The 25,826-nt window shown below is 35.9% G+C and overlaps 1 protein-coding gene across 1 annotated transcript in view; it reads left to right on the top strand.

Annotated features, from left to right (window-relative positions):
* Positions 1 to 483: 483 nt before the first annotated feature.
* Positions 484 to 25,826, top strand: part of VPS50 (VPS50 subunit of EARP/GARPII complex) — a 130,851-nt gene continuing 105,508 nt past the window's right edge. Inside the window, exons 1-8 of the mRNA XM_046020863.1 lie at positions 484 to 608; positions 7,404 to 7,472; positions 19,508 to 19,630; positions 20,675 to 20,746; positions 22,755 to 22,808; positions 23,858 to 23,928; positions 24,607 to 24,724; positions 24,824 to 24,859. Of these exons, the coding sequence (XP_045876819.1) occupies positions 576 to 608; positions 7,404 to 7,472; positions 19,508 to 19,630; positions 20,675 to 20,746; positions 22,755 to 22,808; positions 23,858 to 23,928; positions 24,607 to 24,724; positions 24,824 to 24,859 (576 nt within the window). The 5' untranslated portion in view covers positions 484 to 575. The remainder of the gene's footprint in view (positions 609 to 7,403; positions 7,473 to 19,507; positions 19,631 to 20,674; positions 20,747 to 22,754; positions 22,809 to 23,857; positions 23,929 to 24,606; positions 24,725 to 24,823; positions 24,860 to 25,826) is intronic.

Here is a 25,826-nt window from a genome sequence, read left to right as displayed (position 1 = left end):
CGCACTTTTCCTCAAAGCCCAGAGCCAGCTGGAGAGCCCCAGGTTCCCAGGTCACTTCTGGGAGAGTGCCTTTCCTTGAGTTCCTGTCACGTCAGTCTAACATTCTCCCACCCCGCCCAGGTTGGGTTTCCTCCACTACACTCTGAGGGGGAAATCTCGTCAGTCCGGTTTCTAAACTGTCTTCTCAGTGCTTCGTCCAGTCGCTCAATGCCCGGTCACCTATGAGTTAGGTTTTCGCCTTACCGAAGCTGGGTGACCAAGAGCAAGTACCTCTGTAAAGACGGGCGGTCACCGTGGTCACCCAGAACAACAAGATTCGCAGGCTTAACTGAAGCGTCCGCTATTTTGCTTCCTGGGAAATGTAGTACCTGAATTGTCCTCGTCTCTTCATTGCCAGTGTCCGCGGCTGCCGGGAGACTACAGTTCCCAGCATACTCAGCGCAGGAAAGGATGACCCGAGTCAGCAGCTCCACGTGACTACTCACTATGGCTTCTCTGTGTCCGGGCCAGCTGTATGGTGGTTCGGCGTGATATGTTAGTTTTTTGAGGCAGGATACCACTGTAACGATTTCGACATGCAAAAAATAAAATCTCTTATGACCCGACAGGTAAGTCGCGGAGGCTGAAGCAAAGGCCTCCTTCGTCTCTGCTGGTAGAGGAGCCTAGATATTCTATCTCTGGGCTGGGGCGGGCGGAGAACTTAGGTCCGGCTGGTGGCAGGTATCAGGGGCACTGGGAAGCCAGGGCACACCCTAGAAAACTCACCTGAGCCACGGTGATCTGAGCCATGCTCAGGCAGGTAGCGGCGTCCCAGAAACATTCCTTTAGATAAGGTGAATGAGCAAGTTTCAATAAGGGCTATCTTTGTCTTCCCTCCTTCTTGCCATCGTTCCAGTGACAGCCCCCGCTAACCTGCAGGGCTCCCTTTATCTAGAATGTGTGTCGTCTGTGAGCAGGTGGCTTGAGTAGGGAGGTGAGGTCTGTGCAATAGAGATGACTGGAAAGAGTGAAAAAAACAGATGAGTTGAAAAAAACAGATGAGTTGAAGACAGAGTGCGTAGCTCCATGACTTTGGGCAAGATCACAAACCTTGTAGCTTAAATTTCCAGATGTGAAAATGAGAATAATAATTATTTTTGTTAATCTTATCTTACAGTTCTAATATGAGTTGCCAATAAGTTAATGCATGTGAAATGATACTTTTAAAAAAATCATCGTTATGGCAAAATAGTCTCCTTTTATTTTTACTGCAATGATTATTCATTAATAAAAACTTTGGCTGTTTTTTTTTTAAATTTCATCTCATAAATGTTAGGGACTTCCTAATAATGTCTCAGCTTCCTTCAAGGAAGAAGAGGCAGAATTTCCTTTAACACACTTACTAGTTATGACTTGGTTTTAGATACCTTTATTTATTCAACTCTAATATTTCACCAGAATTGGCCATTCTTTATTATCTTTATATGAAAGAAGTATAATTTAGAATTTTTAATCAGAAAATTTTGAGAACTTTGGACAATATGAAGGATAATCTTTTAGTGAAAGTTTCATTTTGAGTTTTCTTCTTGTTGACTAGAAGGAGATTACAAATTCCAAATTAAACTCTTATTTGAGAGATAATCTGAATAGGTTACAGATGGTAGATATCTTGTGAAGAACACATGAGTCCTACATGATTATTTTACTCCCTTTAAATCATATTGTTAATGTCATGAAACTAAAATTTGAAAGTTCTGTGAATAATAAAAGATTTAAGTATGTGAAAATCTTTCATGTTTGTTGAGACTGGTGTTAGGGTTTATACCATTTGTTACTTGAGCATGTTTAGGTCCTGCTCCATCCTGCCGTAGCTATGTGACCTTGAGGAAGTCACCAAACTTTTTAGAGAATTTGATTCCACATCTTTTTTTTTTTTTTTAAAGATTTCATTTATTTATTTGAGAGACAGAGATCACAGGCAGACAGAGAGGTATGCAGAGAGGGAGAGATAGGGAAGCATGCTCCCTCCTGAGCAGAGAGCCCGATGCGGGGCTTGATCCCAAGACCCTGAGATCATGACCTGAGCCGAAGGCAGAGGCTTAACCCACGGAGGCACCCAGGCGCCCCATGTTTCCACATCTTTAATATAGGTATACTAACATGTATCTCATGGGGTCAGCCTGGTGCTGATGTTCATATGATACGATGAAGATCAAAGATAAAGGAGTTAACACACCTGGGTCTTATCAAGGAAGTGCTTGATCACAGAGGCCTCCTGAAGGTAGTGGAATTGTGAAAATGGTGACTCTTCAGCCTCAGGCAGTTGCTTATTGGACTTGAGAAGGTCGAATCAGTGCTTATTGGTATAGAAAAAAACCCAAGAACACATACAGAAAGCTGGAACCATACTGTGTAAAAAGTGAGGTAAAACTAGGAGTTTTACATAGATTTTTTAAAGGTTATATTTAACTCAAATGAGAGCTTGAGTGGACAGGTGCAGCGCAGAGGAAGAGGGAGAGAGTCTCCATGTTGATTCCATGTTGAGTTCAGAGCCCGACTTGGGGCATGATCTCATTATCCCAAGATCATGACCTGAGCCAAAACCAGGAGTTGGACACTTAACCGACTGAGCTACCTCAGCGCCCCTACACAGATTTTAAAAGTCATCCTCATTATGTTTGTTTATGGCTTGACTTCCACGTGTTTAATCATTACTAATACACATTTCATTAATCTTTGAGGTATGAAAGTAGAGTACTGTCTAGAGTAACACTGGAGATTTTTATTTAGTACTGTATTATTGGGTTAAGTATAGTAGTATTACAAATAAATATACACAAAGATTTTTCCTTTTTGTGAGGCTGAAGAATTTGCTGATGATATCATTATGGTAGAGCAATATGAAAAGTCTGCAACTGAGGTGTTTTGGCATTTCAGCTCTGCAAGGATCTTGGTTTGGAAAAGAGTGTGAGGATGGGCTTTGTTAGCACTCTTTATTTAGATCAGTTCTCTTGTTCAGCCTTCTCTGTTATGCTGGCCTCTGTTCTTTCAGTTCATTCAACAAATGTTTACAGAGCACCATGTGCCAGGCACTATTCTAAGTTTGGGGGTGCAGCAGTGAACAAAATAGACAAGTGCTCAGGCAAACATAGGGATTAATGCTTAGGAAGAGAGGAGTTAGGGAGGCCTGGGAGTTGTTGGCAAGTTGGGATCGTTTATAATCTTAAATAGTGTGGCCATGGAAGGCCTCACTGAGAAGGTGACATTCAGGTAAAAACCTGAAGAAAGTAAGGAAGCAAACCATGTGGATATTTGGAGAGCAACATTCTGGGTAGAAGGAAGAGCAAATGCAGAGGCCTTGAGGCAGAAGCATGGCTGAGGAACAGTCTGACGCCAGTGTAGGGGGAGTAAAGTAAGTGAAGAGAAAACAGTAGGAGATGAGGTCTGGATGAGGTCAGAGGGCTGAGAGCAGGAAGCCAGATCACACAGGACCTCATTTTGACCTCATCTACTACTTTTCTTCTCACTAATAGCAAAGCCAGGCTTCTATTTTTATTGAAATAGCAAGCAGGGGATTGATCTCATTTTACATATATGGACTTCTGAAAGATCTTTCTGGCCTCTTTTAAAAGGACAATTTGAAGAGGGAAAAAGAGCAAAACCAGGTAGAACAATAAGGATGCTGTTGCCATAATCTGAATGAGAGCATGTGTGGGCCTTAACCAGAGTGTTAGTTGTGGGAGGGTTGACAAGAGGTTGGATCATGGGTATACTGTAGATACAGAGTCGACAGTTTTTCTTGACGGATAGAAATTGGACTATGAGAGAAGGAGAAGCATCAGGGTTGATTCCAGATTGTTTGGCCCCAACAATTGGAATTGCCATTTAACGAAGTGGGTAAGGCTGAGGAAGGAACAGAGGAAGGCAGAAAGTTTTTAGACTTGCTCATATGAAGGCCTCTTTTAGACATTTAAGTGGCTAGATAAAATAAGCAGTTGGCTAAGAGTCTCAATTTCTGAGGAGAAACACAGGATATAGATACAAATTTGGTACTTACAAACACATTGAGCTGGCTAAGATCGCCAATGGAATGAGTGTGGATATAAAAAGGAGTTCACACTTGCAACTCTTGAGATACCGATGTTAAAAGGTTAGGGGAAGAGGTGGATCCAGCAAGGCTGATTGAGAAGGAGCAGCCAGTAAGGGAGGACTGCAGCATCTCAGAGATCACCTGTCCCATATCAGATGTTCAGTAAATATTTGTTGGATACATAGTGGATAAAGAGAACTACCAAGTAGACTGGGTCCCGGAAGCCAAGTAAAGAATTTAAAAGAGAAGGGAGTGATCAGCTGTGTTATGTGCTGCAGACAGGTGGCAGAAGGTGAGAATGAGCCTTTGGACTGAGCAGCATGGAGGTCATCTGGTACCTGACAGCGGCACTTTTCATGAAGTAATGGGGGAGGAAAGCCTGATTAGGGTTCAAGAGAAGTTGAGGACTGAGAATAACCACTATGTTGAATTTGATGAAAAAGAGAAGGAGGCAGAAATCACCTCACATGCTCCTTTTGATCTTTGGGACGTTAGTTGCTGGTCTCCTAAATGGACACAGAAGATTCATGTAGACATAACAGAAGTAGTCTGAAGTGTGACTCTGCTTCAAGCAAAGAAATAAAGTGCAGAGGCAGGTATTATGTGTGCTGAATTTTGTATAAATTTAAACTGGAGAAATTTATTAAAACAGATACCAAATACCAAAGAAAATCAATAATGTTTAAGGATTACAGCGGAAGTTTCAGTTTCATAAAAACAGAATACCACAGTTATAACCCTGACTTAACTGCTTTAGGGAAGTGAGGATAAAAACTGTGACTTCATTTTTGTCAGTAGAAATTTATAAAGTTGCTAATCAAAGGGCTCAAGATCTATAATCCTAAAATACACATGTCAGATATGCTCTGAACATTTATGTAATTCTTTATTTCTGTTTTGACAAAAGAGAAACATTACTCTGTGATCACAGTAATAATATTCAGAATAATGGTTAGCCCTTAAAGAAGGCTTGTCATATCCTAGACACTGATTTTGGCCTCTCACATACATCATCTCCGTTATTACTTATTATTGGCCTCTGCATTATTGAGCCCATTTCCTGAATCACTGAGCTCCCCTACTTCCTAACATGTAATATGGTTTCCAGTTTACTACTTCTATTTTATACATTTGGTGGAAAATTGCCATATATTAGTAGCAAATTATTATTGTATGGGGTGACTCATTTGGAGTAAGGCCTTTTCCTATGTATTGATATACATTACTTCTTTATATTTCAGGCATTGGTTTCTTTACCGAGTAGCTCTGGGGAGAAAGAAAATTACCTGTGGTATAATCCCCCAAGAATTTCTGTTAGATTGGTTAAACACATCTGTAGTTTTAAAAATGTTTGTTCAAGGGGCGCCTGGGTGGCTCAGTGGGTCAAAGCCTCTGCCTTCGGCTCAGGTCATGATCCCAGGATCCTGGGATTGAGCCCCGTATCAGGCTCTCTGCTCAGCAGGGATCCTGCTTCCTCCTATCTCTGCCTGCTTCTCTGCTTACTTGTGTTCGCTGTCTGTCAAATAAATAAATAAAATCTTTAAAAAAATAAAATAAAATTAAAAATGTTTGTTCAAAAGGCATGGCAGGGGCACCTGGGTGGCACAGTAGGTTAAGCATCCTTGGTTTTGGCTCAGGTCATAATCTCAGAGTCGTGAGTCTGAGCCTTGTGTTGGGGTCTGCACTCTGTGGAATCTGCTTGGAACTTGTTTTCTCTCTCTCTCTCTCTCTCTATCCTTGCTCTTCCCCCTGTGCAGGCTCCCCTCTCTCTCAAATAAGCCTTTTTTTTTAAAAGGGCATGGCAGCTGGAAGAGATTATGCTGAGTGAAATAAGTCAAGCAGAGAGAGTCAAGTATCATATGGTTTCACTTATTTGTGGAGCATAACAAATGACATGGAGGACATAGGGAGATGGAGAGGAGAAGGGAGTTGAGGGAAATTGGAAGGGGAGATGAACCAGAGACTATGGACTCTGAAAACAACCTGAGGGTTTTGAAGGTGCGGGGGGTGGGAGGTTGGGGAACCAGATGGTGGGTAATAGGGAGGGCACGTATTGCATGGAGCACTGGGTGTGGTGCAAAAACAATGAATACTGTTACGCTGAAAAGAAATTTTAAAAAAGTGGGAAAAAAAAAGGGCATGGCAGTTATATTTTAAAAAAATATATTTTGGGGTGGTCATGATTTTGAATCAAATTGTGAAGTTTTGCATCTGTGTTTGTATGTATGTATATGTGTGTATATGTGTGTATGTGTTTGTGTAAGAGGGAGAGAAAGAGGGATAGAGAGAGAGAGTATGAGAGAGAATGAAAGTGAGAGAAACTTGGGCGGAGTGTCCTGGGAGTAATAGAGTACTTGGGGGTGAGGCAAAGCATCTTGTCTTAAAAAATTGTAGTTATGACTGGTCATATCTTGTAATAGGAAAGATAAAATACATAGCTCTATAATTTAAAAATAAGCAAGTTCTGCTATATGTCTCAAATAGTTAACCTAAATATGCCCTATATTTTGGTTACTGAGGACATCAAAGGGCGAATATAGGGCATCTAAAGGACAAAAAGCCTCTTCAAATTTATGTACCAGCTAATTTTGTTTACAGACTAATATTACAGGGACTTTAGGTATATGCTTTGAATAGCCCATATTTAAAAAGAGGCTTTCAAAGAAAATGAGATTGCTAACTTCTTTCTGTCTTGATAACTTTCCTTGGTTCAAATGAGAGTTTCAGAATTCCTCAGTTGATTTGAATGTAGAAATTATTGGGTACCAGGAGCTAAAGAACAGTAGAAAGCAGTAAGATGTGAGATTTAAGTTCCAGTCATGCAGTTAAATTGGGTATATTGGTGAGAAATTATCTGGTAGAATCAAGGGTATTTATGTATTAATTAAGCACTTAGCATTATTTAAAAGTCTTTGATTAGCTCAGCTGGTTGGTGTATTATATTAGAGAATATTGAGATTAGAGATACTTGGTCGTTGTTATCAGGTTAATTTGATAATGATTAAGATATAAGTGCTTCCATATTGCTTTCTGTCATCCAATATTCTTTTCTTTTGGTTGTTTTTAAACCATGGTTAAGTTAGACTTCAACCATTAGTTGTGAAGCTGCCATCTAATACTTCTGAATTTCCAAAAGTACATATTTACTTGATTTAATAGTAGTACTATATGTATTAAGTGACAGTTGTTTTTAGAATATATGTTCTGTATATTTTAAAGCTGGAAATTTTCTATTTTTAAAATGGTGATTTCTATTTTAATAAGTATGTTCTGTCATTTTACAGTTCTGTAGCATAATTAAAATTCTTTTTATTTTATTATTACTTTTTTTAAGGGTCTGAAAAGCCCTCCAGAAAGCCTTAGTGATCTTGGTGCCATTGAGAGTCTCCGGGTCCCTGGAAAGGTATTGATCTACATGTGTGAGCGTGACTTTTCACTTCCATAAGAAATAATATTGCCTTTGGATAATAATTGATTCACAGAAGCTTTTCCTTCCCACTGGCAGATGGTAGTTATGATTAAGCTAAGTAAATTTTTATAGTATAGTAGGCTTGGGGCTTGTTTTTGCTTTCATTACTCATTGGGATGCAGTATGATTCTTTATAGTAAAGCAGAAAATGCAAAATTGATAAATTTAGAGTTTATTATGGTATCAGCTTCTTAGCCTGAAAGCAGTTTTTTACACACACACATCTATGTATATATGTGAAACTTAATTGATTTTTCTGCTGTGATTTGGAGAAATAAAATGAAATAATATACTTTTTATGCTGTAACACCATGAGTCAAAAATCATCGTTAATCATGTTTTTTATGGAGCTGATTTTTAAGTAGCTAAAGCGTAATTTATACTAAATTGTAGATATCTTAGATTTTAATCCCCTGATTTATGTTAATTTCTCAGTTTACAAATTTAATAGATTTATTTGAAAGCTAGCTGCCTTTCCCTCAGGAGAATTATTAACCATTGTTACAAAAAAAAAAAAAGCCCTGCTGTTTCTCACTCTAGGGTGTTGCCACTTGGAGCTACCTCCGCGAATAGCAGCTCCATCACAGATCACAGTGTCTTCCTCTGAATGTCTGCTCTTGTGATTTTCAATTTGAGGATCATATTTGGACGTACTGTTTGTTTCCTGCATCTGGCATCTTAATACATAGGGCTTGTTTCTCTTGGTCAGAATTATAAGTCCTGTCATGATGTCTTAGTGTCTGCTGCTCAGGAGAGTGATCTTCCACCCCCATGAGGAGCCTTACCCCCTAATGCAAATTTTGTATTTATAGCTTAGCTTTAATTTTGGGCCAGACCCAGACATATTCTCCAAATGTGGTAAAACTCTCACCAGCCCATTTGCATGAAATGACTCCGAGAAAAAGCTTAAAGAGGCATTTTGAACAGTTTTGCGTGATGTTATAAAAGATTGTTGCATCTGATGAAATTGGGAACTAAGCAATAACCATAAATCCTAATTGACAAATATTTCTTTTTATTTCTTTGACTCAAGAAAACAGATCATGCGTTATGAACATGCTTTGAATTAGATTGCATTTGGTGTTTCAAAACCAGTGTAAAATTGATGAGTGAGGCTCTTTAAAAAATACACGAATGTATTGCATAAGAATTTACTGTTGTTTTTACACCTTGGGCGAACTTTTGTTGCCTTTAAACCAGGCACCTTGATGTTTTCCAGTAGGGGTAGGTAGTGAATTTATAATGATCTCATTACCTAATCTTCTTGCTGTCCCCCCCACCGCAGCCCCACCTGTGGCCTGTAGTGTGTGATTGGAGATGACTGGCTCTTGGTTGAGGCCAGTTTGGGATTACAAGGTCAGCAAATGTAAATGCCTCAGGTGATGATTAAGCTTGGGGCATTGGGGGATGGGTTAGCCTGGTGGTGGGTAAGTGGGGGAAGATAGGCAGTAACCAAGGTGATTGCAAAGTATGACAGATACTATAAAGGAAATAAGGTGATGAGTTGAACTCTGAAGCCAGAGACTCTTTGATATGGAGTAGTCAGTGTAGGTTCCTCTTTTCTCCATTTCTCCTTTTTCAAAAATGGTATTAAATTCTATAAATTATTCTGAAGTTTGGGATTTAAACTTAGTAAAGTGTATTGCAGAGAGAATGCTTACAGTAAAATACTAGGTTTGAAAAGCAAGCTACCTAATAGCTTCGCTTGGGTAGATATTTTTTTAACTTAATGTATACTTGTTATATTGTCTGTTATCTAAAAGACAAAAAAGTAGCAAGTTGCTGAGGATATGGAGAAAAAGGAGCCCTTGTGTGCTGTTAATGGGAATATAAATTGGTACAGCCACTATGGAAAACAGTATAAAGGCGCCTCAAAAAATTAAAAATAGATAATAATAATATAGAGAGTTTAACAGAAAAAAATTATAAATATAATTACCATATGACCCAGCAATTCCACTTACAAAGAAAATGAAAACAGTAAGTTGAAAAGATATATTCATCCCATGTTCATTGTAGCATTATTTACAACAGCCAAGACATGGAAATAACCTAAAGTATTCATAGATGGATGAATGGATAAAGAAAGTGTATGTGTGTGTGTGTGTGCGTGCGCGTGTATGTGTGTGTGTGCGCGCATACGCACGCATGCTCGCATGCATGCACACGTAGGCTAGACCTTGAGGGCATTTTGCTGAGTGAAATAAGTCAGAGAAACACCGTATGATCAAATACCATATGATCTCACTTATATGTGGAATCTAAAAACAAAACAAACCAAACTAGCTCATAGATACAGAGAATGAATTGGTGGCTACTGGAGGCAGTGGGGAGGGGGCAAAATGGGTGAAGGGGTCAAAAGATATAAATTTCCAGTTACAGAATAAATAAGTCATTGGGATGTAATATACAGCATGGTGACCATAGGTAATAATACTGTATTGCATATTTTATTTATTTAAAAGGTTTTATTTATTTATTTGAGCACAAGTAGGCAGAGAGGCAGGCACAGGGAGAGGGAGAAGCAGGCTCCCCACTGAGCAGGGAGCCGATTCAGGGCTTGATCCCGGGACTCTGGGATCATGACCTGAACTGAAGGCAGCTGCATAACCAACTGAGCCACCCGGGTGCCCCTCTATTGCATATTTTAAAGTTGCTAAGAGAATAGATCTTAAAGTTCTCATCTAAGAAAAAAAATTCTCTATGTGGTGGATGTTAACTAGACTTATTGTGAGGATCATGTACACAAATATTGAATCATTATAAAGCTAATATAATGTTGCATGCCAGTTGTACCTCTCAATAATAATAATAATAATAATAATAATAATAATAAAAGCCTCACTGTGTTAGTTTGGGTTCCCCTGATATTCTAATGCAGGAAGTAAAAAATAAACCCAACTTATGCTATTTAAGTAGTCAGTGTAAATACTTGCATAGCAAAACTTTTAAACATTAACTTCATCTAATAGCTCTAACTCACTCAAGTATATGTATATAGAACATTTAAAAAAAGGCATCCTTGGTCTTTAGGTATGGACCTATTTCTTCCCTTTCTTGATATAATGTCTAAGTTGTAATAAGGAATTGAGATTTCAGTGGGATTGTCAAGAAAGAAATAGTTTAGTTTGGATTGTGTTATGTTAAAGGTTCTGGTATGGGACACCTGGGTGGTTCAGTTGGTTAAGCGTCTGACTCTAGATTTCAGCTCAGGTCGTGATCTCAGGGTTATGGGATCAAGTCCCAAGTCTGGCTCACACTCAACCAAAAGTTGTCCGGAGATATTCTCTTTTCCACTCTCTCCCCTTTCTCCCCCTCTGCTCCTACCCCTGCTTGTGTGCTCTCTCTCTCTTTCTTAAATCTCTTTCGCTCTCAAATAAATAACTCTTTTTTATAAAAGTTCTGGTATAAAGAATAATTAGAAGGGAAATACTAGGATGAATCATGGGAAATGGCTGTTTCTTTAGGTTAAAAATAATCTAATATTGGCAAATTTCGTATGGGTGCAACTCACTAGAAAGAGGATGGTGAAGGAAAACTGAAGGGCATTAGGTGTGGTTGAGAATCCAGAAAGGACTGTTGATTGTTTTTTGTTTTGTTTTTTTTGAGAACTATATAAGTTCTGGGTGGGAAGAAACCTTAGAAATCATCTGGTACAATTTCTGCATTTTATGGACAGGATGACACTCTCTCCTGTTTTAAGACGTGAGTCAAATAATGATCCATATACTGGAAATTTGGAATTTTGGCAGAGAAAATAGAAAAAAAAATCAGGAGTCTTTTCAGAACTTTCTGTAGAAAAGGAAATTTTGAGAGAGAGTTCCAAAATCTTAACTTAAATTGTTCAGAGCCAATGTCAGTGGTGTACAAGCTTTGCTGCATTTTAGAATCACTATTAACCAGGCCCTATCCATTTCTAATTAAGTCAGAGTGTGTGGGAGGAGCCAGGTGTCAGCAGTAAAGTTTAGTGATCCCCAGGTTATCCCAGTGTGAGCACTGTTTGGGAACCCTTTGCCAAGTGGAGGACATGATGACAAGAACGGAGAAAGGGGAACCACAGGGACTGTTGTAGACAAAAATTTTTGAAGTTTTTTGGACAGTTTTTGTGGGAAATAGTAAAGAGTTAGTGATGACCTAAAATTTCATTCCTGGGAAATGGATTCTTTTGTATTTCAGATTAATGGGATTTCCATGCTGAGGTAAGGATATAAGAAATTAATCTATATAGTATTTACTGACTAAATATGTTACCCATTTAAAGAGATTTGTACTTTTTGAATGATGTGAAAGGTTTTTACTTAATTGGTTATAAAACTTAAGACTTGAGACCAAAATTTATTATTATTATATATAATAATCACAATAGCTACAGGGTTTAAGTTACAGAAATTATTAGGACTGTATTCGAGAGTGTATGTTGAATCCTGATTAAAAATATCAGTATTCAGGGGCGCCTGGGTGGCCCAATGGGTTAAGCCTCTGTCTTCAGCTCAGGTCATGATCTAGGGGTCCTGGGATTGAGCCCCGCATCGGGCTCTTTGCTCAGTGGAGAGCCTGCTGTCCGCAGCGCCCCCGCCCCCCCCCCCCCCCCGCCTGTCTGCCTACTTGTCATCTCTGTTTCTGTGTCAAATAAATAAATAAAATCTTTAAAAAAAATTCAGTATTCAGAACCTTATGTTTGTATCTTGACTTTAAGTAAACACTTTCCATAGTTCTCTCATAATGGTTATATATCATAAAAAGAGGACTGATAAAAAGAATACTAATAATATTTTATTTTTTCTGAGCCCCTGCCTTCTCATATTATTCTTTAAAGATAAAATTTTTTTGTTTGTTTCTTTTTAAGACCCTAATTTTACTAACTCATAAATACAAATAGGATTCAGCTAGGTTTGGTATTATGTGATTGGTTTAGCTATGCCTTTGATTTTTTTTTCATTAAAGAAAAATATAGGCCAAGGGAACAAAAGGAATCTCTGTTGCAGTCATATTTGTCTAAATATAAGGAAGTTTTTTTGTTTGCATACTTAATGCATTCCACAAATATTATCGACTACCTTATATAGCATTCTGGGAGTTTGTGCAGAATGTTTTCTTGCTTATAAAATGCTTCTGTGAAGTAAGATAAATGGATTTGACTTGACATCTTAGCATCCATGGAAAGAATCCTAAAACCACACACTAACTACAGAGCTTCGTTTTCAGAACTTTACCAAGATATGAGAAAAGTGTGCTGGAGTCAGAGTCCAGAGAGCTAGGTTCAGGTGTTGAGGTAAACATTCAGCTTATGAAAGGGAAATTGTCTTAACTGTGTGATTGAAAAGAAGATGGGAACACGAAGTTTAGGAAATGAAGAGGGGTTAAATTTGAGAGAGGATTTAAAAGCAGAATTTAGGACTGAGGATTTTATTGGACATGGAAGGGGAAGGTATTGGAAAGACTGGTTTCTAGACGCTGAGTTGAAGGTGTTGTGATATCTTTTCTCAGAATAGATAATATTTCTTCTTTTGGAGAGTGGGTCTGATGAGGTATTTTAAAACTAAAACAAAAACAGGAAAACAGAATCTAGACTATTCACTGGACTTCTCCCTCTTTACTTAAGTTTGTGATGTGCCTTTCTTTAGTATTAACGTCCAAATGGACAGGCATGTGGCAGACAGCTTAATGTTTCTCACTGAGGTTAAGAAATCTTTTAAAGACAGATTTAGAAAAAAAAAATTTGATGTTTCTTAAGCTGTTATTTTTAATGTTTTCCTTTTCATAGAAATAAATTTAGAAAAATACCTGTTAAAAATAGAACTGTTGAGTAAGAGAAGTAAAAATATTTGGCAGAGTATCACATATGAAAGATTTGCTTTCTAATTTTATGTTTTTAGTATCTGTTAATGGGTATATTTCTATTTATAAAATCAGTTCTTATTCACAATCTTCTTTAAAAACAAATGTGTCTACTTAGATGCCTTTTTGCATAAAAATTGATTAAGGTACATTATTTCAATCACCTAAATATGCTATAAAGCTGGATTAAGAGAATTCCACTTAATAACCTTCTAGAAAAATCTCTGAATCTTTTTATGGAAACCTCAAATTGTAACCTCGCCAATATTCCACTAGATGGCACTGAAAGCCTAAAAAAACAAAAACAAAAACAAAACTGGTTGGCTTTAAAAGCTGTTTTATTTAAAACACACAAACAAATGGATGATGAGCCGAGTGCTTTGATGGATCATTATTGCGGTTCTAGTGGAATTTTAAGAAAATGTACCATTTCCCCACGTAATCCGACATCTGGCAATTCATTACAAATTTATATGGTGTATGTATGGTTTTAGGGTATCTGATCTTGAATCCTGTTTCATTTGGAAACAAAACCTATTTTTGTGCAGTGATTTATGATTTTTATAATACTGATTGAATATTGAAAACTTCATGTTTTTGTTCTTCTAGCTCTGTATAGATTTTGGTAGTTAAACATTTTTTGCTCTCATTTAAATCTCTAATGTGATAGTAACTTTGATAAAGACTGTAATTATTTTTGCATTTATTATAGCAGAATAGCTTTTTTATGTTGATTGACAAAGAAATGCAAACAGTAAGAAAAAAACCTTTGATAAGATTTGTCTTGGCAAACCCCAGTTCATGCTTTATAAGAATAAAATTTCTTTTTTTTCCTTCCTTACTCCCTCTCAACACAATGCGTGCTGCCATTCAGGACTGTAATGTGAACTGTAGTCTGATAAACTACATACAGAAATGGAAATTGTTTTGCATTTCTTTTTTTTTTTCTATACATTTTGGGGGGTTTTAAAACTGGACCTATGAAATGAAGATTTTTGCATTTATCTTTTTTATTTGAATAAAAAACCCACTATTGTTGATAAGTTTCCAAGCCATTCTGTGATTTTAAAAATTAGGTTAAATTGCTTTTGAAAATTAAAGAGAAAATTGAGTTTAGAAATGGTAAGAACTGTGATGTTGTCATAACTCACTTTTTACACTTATGAAAGTGAATAGAATTTAAAGATTTGAACTCGAATTAAAATGCCATTTTAAATTTGTGTGGTAGTTTGTATAATTTAAAAGTAGTGGTTAAGTGCAAAATTCATAGTCTTTTTTCTTTTTTTTGTCCTGAATTTGAATACATTCCCTTAAGAGCTGAACTCTTAAGTGGGAAGTTGCTTTGCAAAGTTATAGCCTAGTTCCTTAGAAACCATAAATACACTGGAAATGTTTTATAACACCTTACAGTTGAGGGCTCCAATTGTTTTATAGACTTGAATCCCCAGTTCTCATAAAACCTTTTGTTGTTATGTTGAGAGGAAAAATGGCTTGGCTAAAACAAAGATGTTCACTTAAATTTCTGTAATGTTGTTTTTCTTCATTTTTCATAAAGTTACCTTTATAATGTGCATTTAGTGTATAAGTTCATACAGCTTTATCTGAGAGCTGATCAGAGTGGAAAAAAATAGGATAGGTAGAATTAGATGCAATCCTACAGTGTATTGTGACTGCTGAAAAGACAGCCTCTAAAATATTGACTAACTTCTTTGTTTTCTACCACTTGCCTAAAGTAATCCTGCTTGGTTTATTACGTTAAGAAAATATTGCATATTTATGCTTACTTTTTTCATAAAGCATATGGCACGGTGATATGTTAAGATATTTCATTTTTAGTAAAGGAAAAATATTCTAGGATATATAAAAATATATTGGATTAAAAAAACATCTCTTTCGTTGCATTTTATTGCCTCTTGGTGTACATGTAGATGCTCCTTCTGACATTTTGCTACCCTGTGAAGTCACCTTCTGTCATTTAACCTATTGTATTCTTTTCCACTACAGTCCTTACTTGCGTTTTGCTTTGTATTTGTTACCTTATTTCCCCCAATTTCTCAAATTTGAAATTTCACCTGTTCTCTAAATGGCACCTCTTCATCTAATGTGAACTCACTACCCTTTGATGCCGTGGGTTTTGTTTGTTCTCCTTTGTGTTCTGCCTTGCAGGGGCATTGCTTATTCATTTGAACTCTCTTATTACTTCAGCAGCTATTTTTTTTTTTAACTCAACTTTGTTTCTGTATGAACTAGTATAGGGAATTCTTACATAGTGAGAATTTTAAAAAAATGTTAAATCGAAATGTGTGATTCATTTGAGAAAGGTATGATAAGAGAGCTTTGAAAGTAGGCAAGTTATTTCCTAATGATAGTATGGAAGAGAGACTTGATTTGTTCTTTTTTGCCATTGTATGTTTATTTTTATCCCCTTTACATTTAAATTCATTACCTTAATTGTAGATTTTCTTCAGTTTTAATTTTGGAGTAAGCAATGTACTTTTTCTTTAAGTATAGTTGATTACCATTAATGAGAAAGTTGTGGCAAATTTTGATGATCCTATAGTTGATATATTATTTTTGGATTTTCAAGTTTTATAGAGGATTAATGATAACATATATTTATTAGTTACTATGTGACTTAAAGTTTATTATAAAATAAAATTCTTTAAAGGCTTTTTATAATAGCAGTCTGTAAGACTGAAATATTTGATTCTCAAACTTGGCTTATTGAATATTTTGTAACTTTAAAAGAAATCACGTATTTTAATACAGTTTAAGTAATTTTTATTTGTTATCCTGGTCCCCTGATTTTGCCTTTTAAAGTTTTTTTAGGAAATCTTTTGTTCATTTTATGTAGAATTTTGCCTCATACATATATATTGGCTTGCAAAATTGGTTTTAGGTGAAGAATTATGTATTTTTCTACATCTCCAATTCGAGGAAACCAGTTTGTTAATGCCAAAATTATGGGGTAATTGTGGTAAGAATATACAGTCTTGTTGTTTCTGTTTATTTTTCTAATTTACATGCTTAAAGTATCCCTAAAACCACTTAACATTTTTTGTTATTTCTGGTTAGAAGAAAGAGATCTTTTTTTTTTTTTTAAGATTTTATTTATTTGTTTGACAGACAGAGATCACGAGTAGGCAGAGAGGCAGGCAGAGAGAGAGAAGGAAGCAGACTCCCCACTGAGCAGAGAGCCCGATGCAGGGCTCAATCCCAGGACCCTGGGATCATGACCTCAGAGGCTTTAACCACTGAGCCAGGCAGGAGCCCCAAGAAAAAGATCTTTTATTAAGAGTTTGTGGAACGTTTTGACTATCAAAACAGCATAATGTCTTTTCTTTTTGTTCTTTTTTTTTATACAGTTCACTGTGTAAATTAATTTTTTTTAGTTAGATCAGTGATTGTTATCTACAGTGTGCCTTGGTAGTAGAGAGCATAATGATGGAAAGTAAGGAGAAATCTCAGTTCCCAAAAGGTGTTACTGGATTGAGCAGGGAGCACTAAAAGTGAAACATGTGGAGAATGATCAGGTAGAGAATCTTGTAGCCTTCAGGTGCCGTGGGATTAAAAGGAATAAGGTGATCAGCATCTAGTTAGAATGAAGCTTGTCTAAATGAGTTCAGGTATATATTTTCACACAGGAGCCACTAAGTTCTCCGAAAGGAGAGGATATTTTATGGGGATATAGTTTGGGCATTTGTTTTGGATTGAATTCTACTTTGTGTGCTATGTTTCTTTCTCTGCCTGTCTTGGTCTTATCCCTCCCTTTAGTCTAGGTTACTTAGAGTGTCAAGTGTTACGTGTCTGTTCTTTGAAATTATACAGGTTTGTCTGCTCACTGTGATATAATTGCTTAGTTCTCCAAGAAGGAATGGCACTTGACCTTTTCTATACATATACAGATTGTACTCTTTTTACAGATTCATTACATTTGTGAAATGTACACTTGTGAGATATTTATAAATGCAATCATGTTTTCCCTTTGACATTCTTAATAACGTTGGATATTTGTTTCACTCTCACTGTGTGTGTGTGTTTGTGTATATGTCCTTTACAGGTGAAAAAAATGAGGCACAGAGAGATTAAGTTCCCCAAGTTAATACCAGAGTCACAACTAAAGCCTAAGGGTCTTTATCTTTAGATCAGTTAATTAGGTAGTGTATGGAGAACCTCAGCATGGAGTTATATGTCATTGGCATTTCTATATTTAAGATGAAAGGGTTCATTCATTGCAGTCTGTTTGAATTTTTTGCTTGACTTTGTACTTGATATTTTCAATCTTAGCAATTTTTATAATCTTTTTTTTTCCCCCCTTTTTTTGGAATGGTACCAACTACATTTGTTTGTTAGTGGTGCTGTGAAATTCCTAAGAAGGCAGCATCACTATATCCTCACCTGGGTCTTTTTCCCTGCCTCAGCTTGCAGCATCTGAAGCAAGTATTCTAAATGCCTGTGGACTCTTGGAGGGGGAGATTGCCAGGAATTTCTGATCTCATTTTCCATTTCATGTCTCACTCATTTCGAACTTTTATTAAATGCTTGGAGGTTGCTCATGAGTAGCCTACTCAGAAACCTTTCTGTAAGTGGTGTGGTTTTAACCCAAGTCTGTTCCTCAGTGTCATTGTCCAGGATGCAATGCAGATTAGTGTGTTTGTTGTCGAGATAACCCCCTTCTTCCCCAAGTCCACACACACACACACACACACACACACACACAGGAATGCAGCTCCCACTGTTAGGATGCTGTATTTCCTAATTTACTCATAGTATTTGGTTGCATGCTAAATCACTGATGACTGTGTGTTTGACCTTTTAATTTTATAAGTTGAGTTTTGGTATAGAAGAGGCATTTTCTTTCCCATGCACTTTTAATTATATAGATTTGATTTTTGTATGACTTTGCCTTCTCTTAAATTTATTGGAATTTTAAATATAAACAGTTAACTATTCTCTTGAATTTCAGATTTTTTGCTCTCGTATTTTCTTTCAGCTTGAATCTAAGAGGAGATAATTTTATAATTAATAATTTTACATATTTAAATTATAAATTAAAGTCTAAAACATATATAAGCTGGGTTTTTTTAATAAATGAAAACTATGCCCTGCAATAAAATAATCTAGAATATTTCTGTTTGGAAAACAATGTTCTCTAATTGACACAGTAATTTCTGTGTATTAATTAATGATTTTATTAAGGATTTTTGTTAAGTATTTTAATGACTATAAAATTATTTTAAATATGAGTTTCTTTTGTGTTCTTAAATGTATTTAAGATTAATATGAATACAAAATCAAAGGTCTAAATTTTTATATGTCTATAATAATGTGTTGATTAATTAGTATGTCAGAGAGTGAATGTCTGAATCAATGAAATTTCTCAGTTAACTGAAGGTTTATTCAATTATGCAGTGAAATTGCGTAGGTTGAGGATGCAGACATTAGGGGTAGGGATTTGTCTGTCAAGCTCTTTTTAGTTGTGTAAATCCATAGAAGCTCCATTCTGTATCATTAGAAAGAAAGCGTTTTATCAAATACAGAGCTTTAGATTCATAATCAGATCATTAGTTGCATTATCAGTACACTTTGAAGGAAGCCTCATAGGATTACAGAGCTAAACTTGGGAATCTTTTCTGGAACCGGTGTTTCTTAGCCGAGCAGTGAGATTTCCAGCACGGATGCTCTGCTCAGGGTTTTAATGCTGACTGTGACCTGCAAGTCATTGAGATAGTCCCTGGTTATCTGTGCTGGGACAGAATTTAGAATGTTAAATGATGAAAATATGTATAAATGTGGTATGTATGTATGATGATACTACATAGTTACTTTGGTTTTTCCTTTTGTTAAACTTCTTTCACCTACCAGTTGGCACACACAGAATTGAAAATAAAATCTGACTCTTCAAACTGGCTAGTTTTCTTTTTTTCTCCAATAGATGAATAGTTTTTAGTATTTTAGTGTTTTAGTAGTCCTAATTTTCCATGAACTTTCCTGTTTTTTGTCAGTTTATCTCCTTGCTTGGAATGGTTCCCAGGAGATTTGTGACTGTTAAGAAAAATGATTATTTATTTCCATGCAGGTAGAATTATAACAGGTACAAGTACTCTAATTGTGATTTTTTTTCCTTAAAGGAGGAATTTCGAGAACTTCGAGAACAGCCTAGTGACCCTCAAGCTGAACAAGAATTAATTAATAGTATTGAACAAGTATATTTTTCTACGGACTCATTTGATATTGTTAAATATGAGCTGGAGGTAAAACAAAATTCATTAAAACCTGTTTAACCCCGATCTTGTTTAGTGACTGAATTTGTGGATAGATTTGAATGCTTTTTTAGGGGTGTTGGTCCCTCCTTTCTTCCTTCCTTTCCTTGCTTAATACCAGGACTGGTTTATGATGACCATATAGTGATTTATTGAACTGTCCACATTGTTTAATGATGAAATTTTAGAAAGTGTGAAATTAAGTGTAGCTCTGGAATATTGGTCTAGGAAACATTTCTATATTTTTGGTTTTTAACTGTTAGCGTACGATATGTTGGTATGCTGCCTCTATCTTATTTTATACCATCAAAATATGTTTAGAGAAACTTTGAGACTTTTAACCATGAATGTATCTTTATATATAGCCATGATGCCATGATAAAGACCCCTATGCCACGATGTTTATCATATTGGCATTTTAAATTTATAGGAAATTCAAAAAAGAACAGTAAAATCTTGTTTTAGATGCAACCAAATGCAGTGTGCATACATGCTTTATATGCACTGTGTACGCAGTCAGCCCGCTCTCATTCTGAAGTTTCCTCAGTCCATTGACTGAAACTTGGAGTTTATCATACACAGATCGGTATGCACTTTTGTTAGTTTCCCATCCTATCTTCTGAAAGCTGATGTGGAATCTAGAATGTACTTCTGCAACTGTCACTATTACACTGTGGTGCTTAGTTCCTAGTACTTCAGAGGGGAAGTATGTTTTGAATTCTGTCATAGACAAGTAGGGATATACCTGTGGTTGGTAGAGGGGGGGTTAGGATGTGGGACTTTCTTCTCCCATTCTCTTGTCCTATAGGGCTGAGTGAAGGATGGAACTTGAGCCCCAGAGGGTCGGGCAACAAATATGTGGAAGCTTTTGTGTCTGAAGTCTAGAGGAGAAAGTGGGGAGGCCAAGAGGAGTGTATGGGAATGGGATGAGACATTGTTTTACATGCACAGATTATAGTTTGTAAGTCAGAGATATGCAGGTAAATGAAACCAAGTTAAACTATTTTTTACTCTTCATTTATGGCTATTTTTTAGAAACTCCCTCCTGTTCTCAATTTGCAAGAATTAGAGGAATACAGAGACAAATTGAAACAACAGCAAGCTGCAGTAAGTAAAATCACCTTTCTTTCTGACATAACCAAATGGAACGTCAGGGAGGTGTAATGTGTGCAGATTTTAGGTTTAACTTAACATGTTAAACAAATATTATTGAACATGACTCAGACTCAGTGATATATTTATTTAAAAATATAATGCCTATTCAGTTTCCCTCACATTACCTTGATATAGATTTGCTTTTAGAACTGAGGGGTTTTTCCTCCAGAGTCCCAGTGTGATCAAAGATTTTTGAACTTTTTTTAGATTGTTAAGTACTGTTAGGCTCCTTGTCTTGCATGCATGACTTCCCTACTACAGTTTCTTATCTCAGAATAAAGGTCCCCACTTCTAGTTGAAATAGGCCCAAAGACAAGAGAGCTAAGATTCAGAATGTTACAGTTGTAGTCACTGATTAATTGTCTGGCATTGGGCAAGTCACTTAGCCTTGCTAAATCTGTGAAGTGATGGGTTAGGCCTGCATTTTCTCAGGTGCTGTAAAATTCTGTGATTCTGTGATTTTCCTAGCATTAGGCTGATCTCCTTTAATAAAACTCAGACAATGCTGTAGAATATTAAATCATGTTAGTGTGGAATCTTGTTAATTTTTTAATACTAAAGGAGCAGTAGTTATTTATCTGTTTGAATTTAAGATGTGATTTTTAATAATACATCTGATAAATAAAGGAAGATCTACTTCTCCTTTTGTACTATACTCCAGCGTCTCAGTGGGTGCTGGGATCTCCTTGGGGGTAGCAGCAGTGGTGTGGGGAAGGGACTTGACCAGTAGAGGGTTGTGTGGTAAAAGCATATTGTGCTTTTGGAGAACTAGATTCCAGTGGATGGTAGCATTTTTTGCCTTCTGTTGATTTCAGCAGGCTTATATACGCATCTGTCTCTGTACTTGATGTGATAGTATTCTTTAGGGAATGAGCCTCATTACAGGGGCCAGATAGCACGGTGACCTTTGGGATTTGGTACACGTGGGCTTGAATCCCAGCCTTACTGTGGGGGATGTGGGTCCATTACTACTATATTTAAGATTGTTCATCTGGAAAATGAGAACCGATTTTAATCGATTGTTATGAGTACTAACTGAGGTAATACAGGGAAAGCACTTAGTACACTGCCTGACACAGTGCAGACTAACAACTATATTATCTGTTTTAAACTGTTTAAAAAAAACCCAGTTTGATTAAAAATTAGGTCAGTTTCTGTCTATGCATCTATACAAATTCATATCTATAGAAATTCAGAGCAGTTGAGAAAATATAGGATTAATGCAATAGTTGAATATGTGTGTAATGCTTTGTTTTCAGTTGCTTGGGGAAGGGGAAGGGAAACTCAGCTAATTGAGTTTTTTGAGCAAAAAATTCACTAAATGCTTTGGCTGTGCCATGCTCTGGGATATCTGTAGTGTAGTCTAGCAGGCGCCCCTGAAACTGACATAAGAGCCTCATAGTCAAAGTCATTATAATTCTTACTTACATACACTAACATTTGTCATGGAATTGACCAAGGAAACCTTAGGTATGTTCATAGGATTCCAAAAAAAGCCTCCCCAAAAAACACGTTTTCAAGTTTTCAGAAGTAGAGGACCAAATTACTGTTTGTCTTTTTATGTGTTACAAAGAATCTCAGCAATGCAGGATGTTCTCTGTTTCCCACATACTGTGTCCATAAATTCAACTGATGATTTATCCTACGAGTTCATCTTTTCTAAAAAGCAAATCTTACGCCCTTAAAGATCTTACACCCTTGTGCATGTTAGTAAATTAGATGATTCTCATATTATTAACAGTCATAATGGCCATTTATTGAGTTTTTATTAAGGACCAAGTATTATGCTCTCTGTTATATCTCTTTTACTAATTTCATAGCCCAAAGCATGCCAATACCTGCTGTAGAAGTTATTGGGAAGACCAATGGAATATTCTTACAAAAATTTAAAATGTAAAATGAAACAGGAAGTATGTGGCTTTTTCTTTTACTTGTTTTGTTTGATTGCATGTTTTTATAGGTCTCTAAAAAAGTAGCTGATTTAATTCTTGAAAAACAGCCTGCTTATGTAAAGGTAGGGTGATTTTGTCATTTTTAATAGTAAAATTTAAAAAATGCCTAAGTGACTTATACTTGAAACTGTTGAAGTAATTTATCCTTTTGTCTCTAGTTCTGTAGCAACATATTGACTCTATTTGGGGTTTGTGTGTGGGGGGAGGGTTTATGTATATATATATATATTTTTTCTCTCATTTGAGAGAGTTTACCAAACTGAAGAAATGAGTTTTTATAACTGATTTTAAAGTAATCTTGGGGTGCCTGGGCGGCTCAGTGGGTTAAAGCCTCTGCCTTCGGCTCAGGTCATGATCTCAGGGTCATGGGATCGAGCCCCGCATCAGTCTCTCTGCTCAGCGGGGAGCCTGCTTCCCTTCCTCTCTCTCTGCCTGCCTCTATGCCTACTTGTGATCTCTGTCAAATAAATAAAATCTTTAAAAAAAAAACAACTTTAATCTTGTTGGATTTTCCAAATTTTAGAAGGCCCTGTGAAGATTCCTGTTTTCTTTGTTTACTTTGTAACATGTATGTAGATCATTAATAATGACTGCTCAAAAGCAGTGTAACAATCTGTCTTTAAAATATAATAAAATTGGAATCTTATAACTGAATCTGTCTTTGAATCAGAAAATCAGAGACTCCAAAATCCATTGAAATACCTACCAGTGTTCAAATGAAGACATTTGTTGTCAAAGCATCTTAGCAAACAGAAATCATACTTGTCATATCCTTATCTTCTGAAGTTCTGTTGGGTAGAAACATTTCAGTGGATATATTATTAGTATTTGTTTATGCCTGTATAAAGCAGGTTGGATCTAGATTTCCTTATAAGCAATACTGACTAAATATTTTATCATATGTCATTGTGAAAATCATTTGAAAGTAGTCATTTTAAATTATTTTATGAAGGGTATACCAACAGTTTTCAATTTTAGCTATCTTTGTTGCTACTTTGTTTTCCAAGCAGGCTTTCCTTTGAAGCCCACTAACGTTTTTGTTGGAGTATCATATGAATAAAAAAGAATAATAAAATGCCTCCACAATAACCTATACCTAATTTTTCCATAGGAACTTGAAAGAGTTACCTCATTACAGACAGGTCTTCAGTTAGCCGCTGTTATCTGCACAAATGGGAGGAGGTATTGCATTTGATGAATATTTTGTTTTTTAAGCCAGAAACATTTCAAGAAAAATTTTGCAACTGTCATTGATAATTGATATTTTTATTATGACTATGGTTTCTAGAATACTGTTCATTAACTGAATATATATTATGATCTAAAACTGCACTAAGAAAGTATGTGTGAAATGAAATATCTGTAAATCTGATTATGACTTTAACATATTACTGTTTTTATATTGTTTTGATTAGTGCTTCTCAAACTATAAGGATACAATTTTTTTTCTTTTTTAATTTCCAACTTACTACAAACTATTTTTGTAAAATGCAATAAAAACAAAATAATAAGAAAATAACCAAGGACATAGAGAATATAGTCTAAATTTTATTATTAACTCATCGAACTTAAAATTATGTCAGTTTTTCTCTAAGTGGTTTTTTAGTATTTATTCTCCATTTCTGTACTTTTCTTGTGATGGATCAGTAACAGTTTGAGGATTGGCACCAGTCCACCCACCATGCTCTGAGTAATGCTGATTGAGATTGAGCCGTTGAATAAATTTGTCAAATAGCAGTCACAATCCCTGATTTCAAGAGTAATTGAGGATACCATCTTGTCAGTTGCCTAATTGATCTGTGTGAACAGTGTTCTTTAATATAATAGAAAAATTTAACTATTTATTCTTCTTTTTTGCAGACACTTGAATATTGCCAAGGAAGGTTTTACTCAAGCTAGTTTAGGTCTTCTTGCAAATCAAAGGAAACGTCAGTTACTGATTGGACTTCTGAAATCTCTGAGAACTATAAAAACATTGGTATATACTGGTTACTATTTAAAAATTAAAACTTACTTTTATGGTTGAAACAGATTTTACCTTTGTTTTTGTTTTTTGTTTTTTTTTTTTTTTTTCCAGCAAAGAACAGATGTGCGCTTAAGTGAAATGCTGGAGGTAAGTAAACAAAGTTTGGAAATTTGGTGATCCTGATACTATTAAATGGAAAAATTATGGTGGAAGATATTCAGATGTGCATTTTTTTCCAAATTGCTACATGGTATAAAGAACATTTTTAGACATTATGTAAAGATACTTGCTGTAGAGCATTTTTCTATTGACATATTTTATTTAGAAAAATTTATTTGGGAAATGTTTACTTTGTAGCAATGTGGGAATGTTTTCAGTATGTTGATTGTATTTGCACCCAAATAGCAATAAAATTATCTTTTGTATCAAACAAATAGGAACAATTTAAGGAAAATGTCATATTTGAGTTGTGTTTGGTATCTCATACATTAATTGGTTTTCTGAGTGAGCCATCTATTTTCTCTTTGATGCTTTTCTAGCATTTTCTATCTACTTGTTTTATAAAGCGTAATGTAATGTGTGTGTTTCCCATACTTGAGGTCCTTCAGGTAGGTACTTTATCATCATCTTAGCATCCCCACTGGTTTGAATACATTTGTCCGATTACCCAGAGGAGCATAGAAAAAAATTTTTATGGTGTTTGGTTATCACCGTGTTACTTCTATACTTAGACTTGAGAAGTGCATATGAAAATTTCATTCGGCATTAAATTACTGTTTAGGTGATAAAAACATTCCAAGGCTATTAATAAATATTTTACTTTCTCCCATCCAAGCACTAACCAGGACTGAAACTATTTAGCTTCCAAGATCAGTTGGGATCAGGCACACTCAGGGTGGTATGGTGGTAGACGTACTATTTCACTTTCTAACAACTTTATTTGTTTTAAAATATTTATTGATTTCTTGGTGGTAGAACTCCTGAGTGTTGATTACAGTGGAATTCATAGTGTTTTGTTACATTTCTATATAACCATTATTGAAAGAAGATATATTAACGTTTAAAGAACACCTTCCCTGGGAAGCAGCTTATTGTTTTGTATAGGCTTTATCCA

This window comes from Meles meles, chromosome 10 (assembly GCF_922984935.1).
Source record: "Meles meles chromosome 10, mMelMel3.1 paternal haplotype, whole genome shotgun sequence".
Taxonomy (NCBI): Eukaryota; Metazoa; Chordata; class Mammalia; order Carnivora; family Mustelidae; genus Meles; species Meles meles.
The sequence above is the reverse complement of the archived record's forward strand: the minus strand, read 5'-3'. Positions and strand labels throughout refer to the sequence as shown.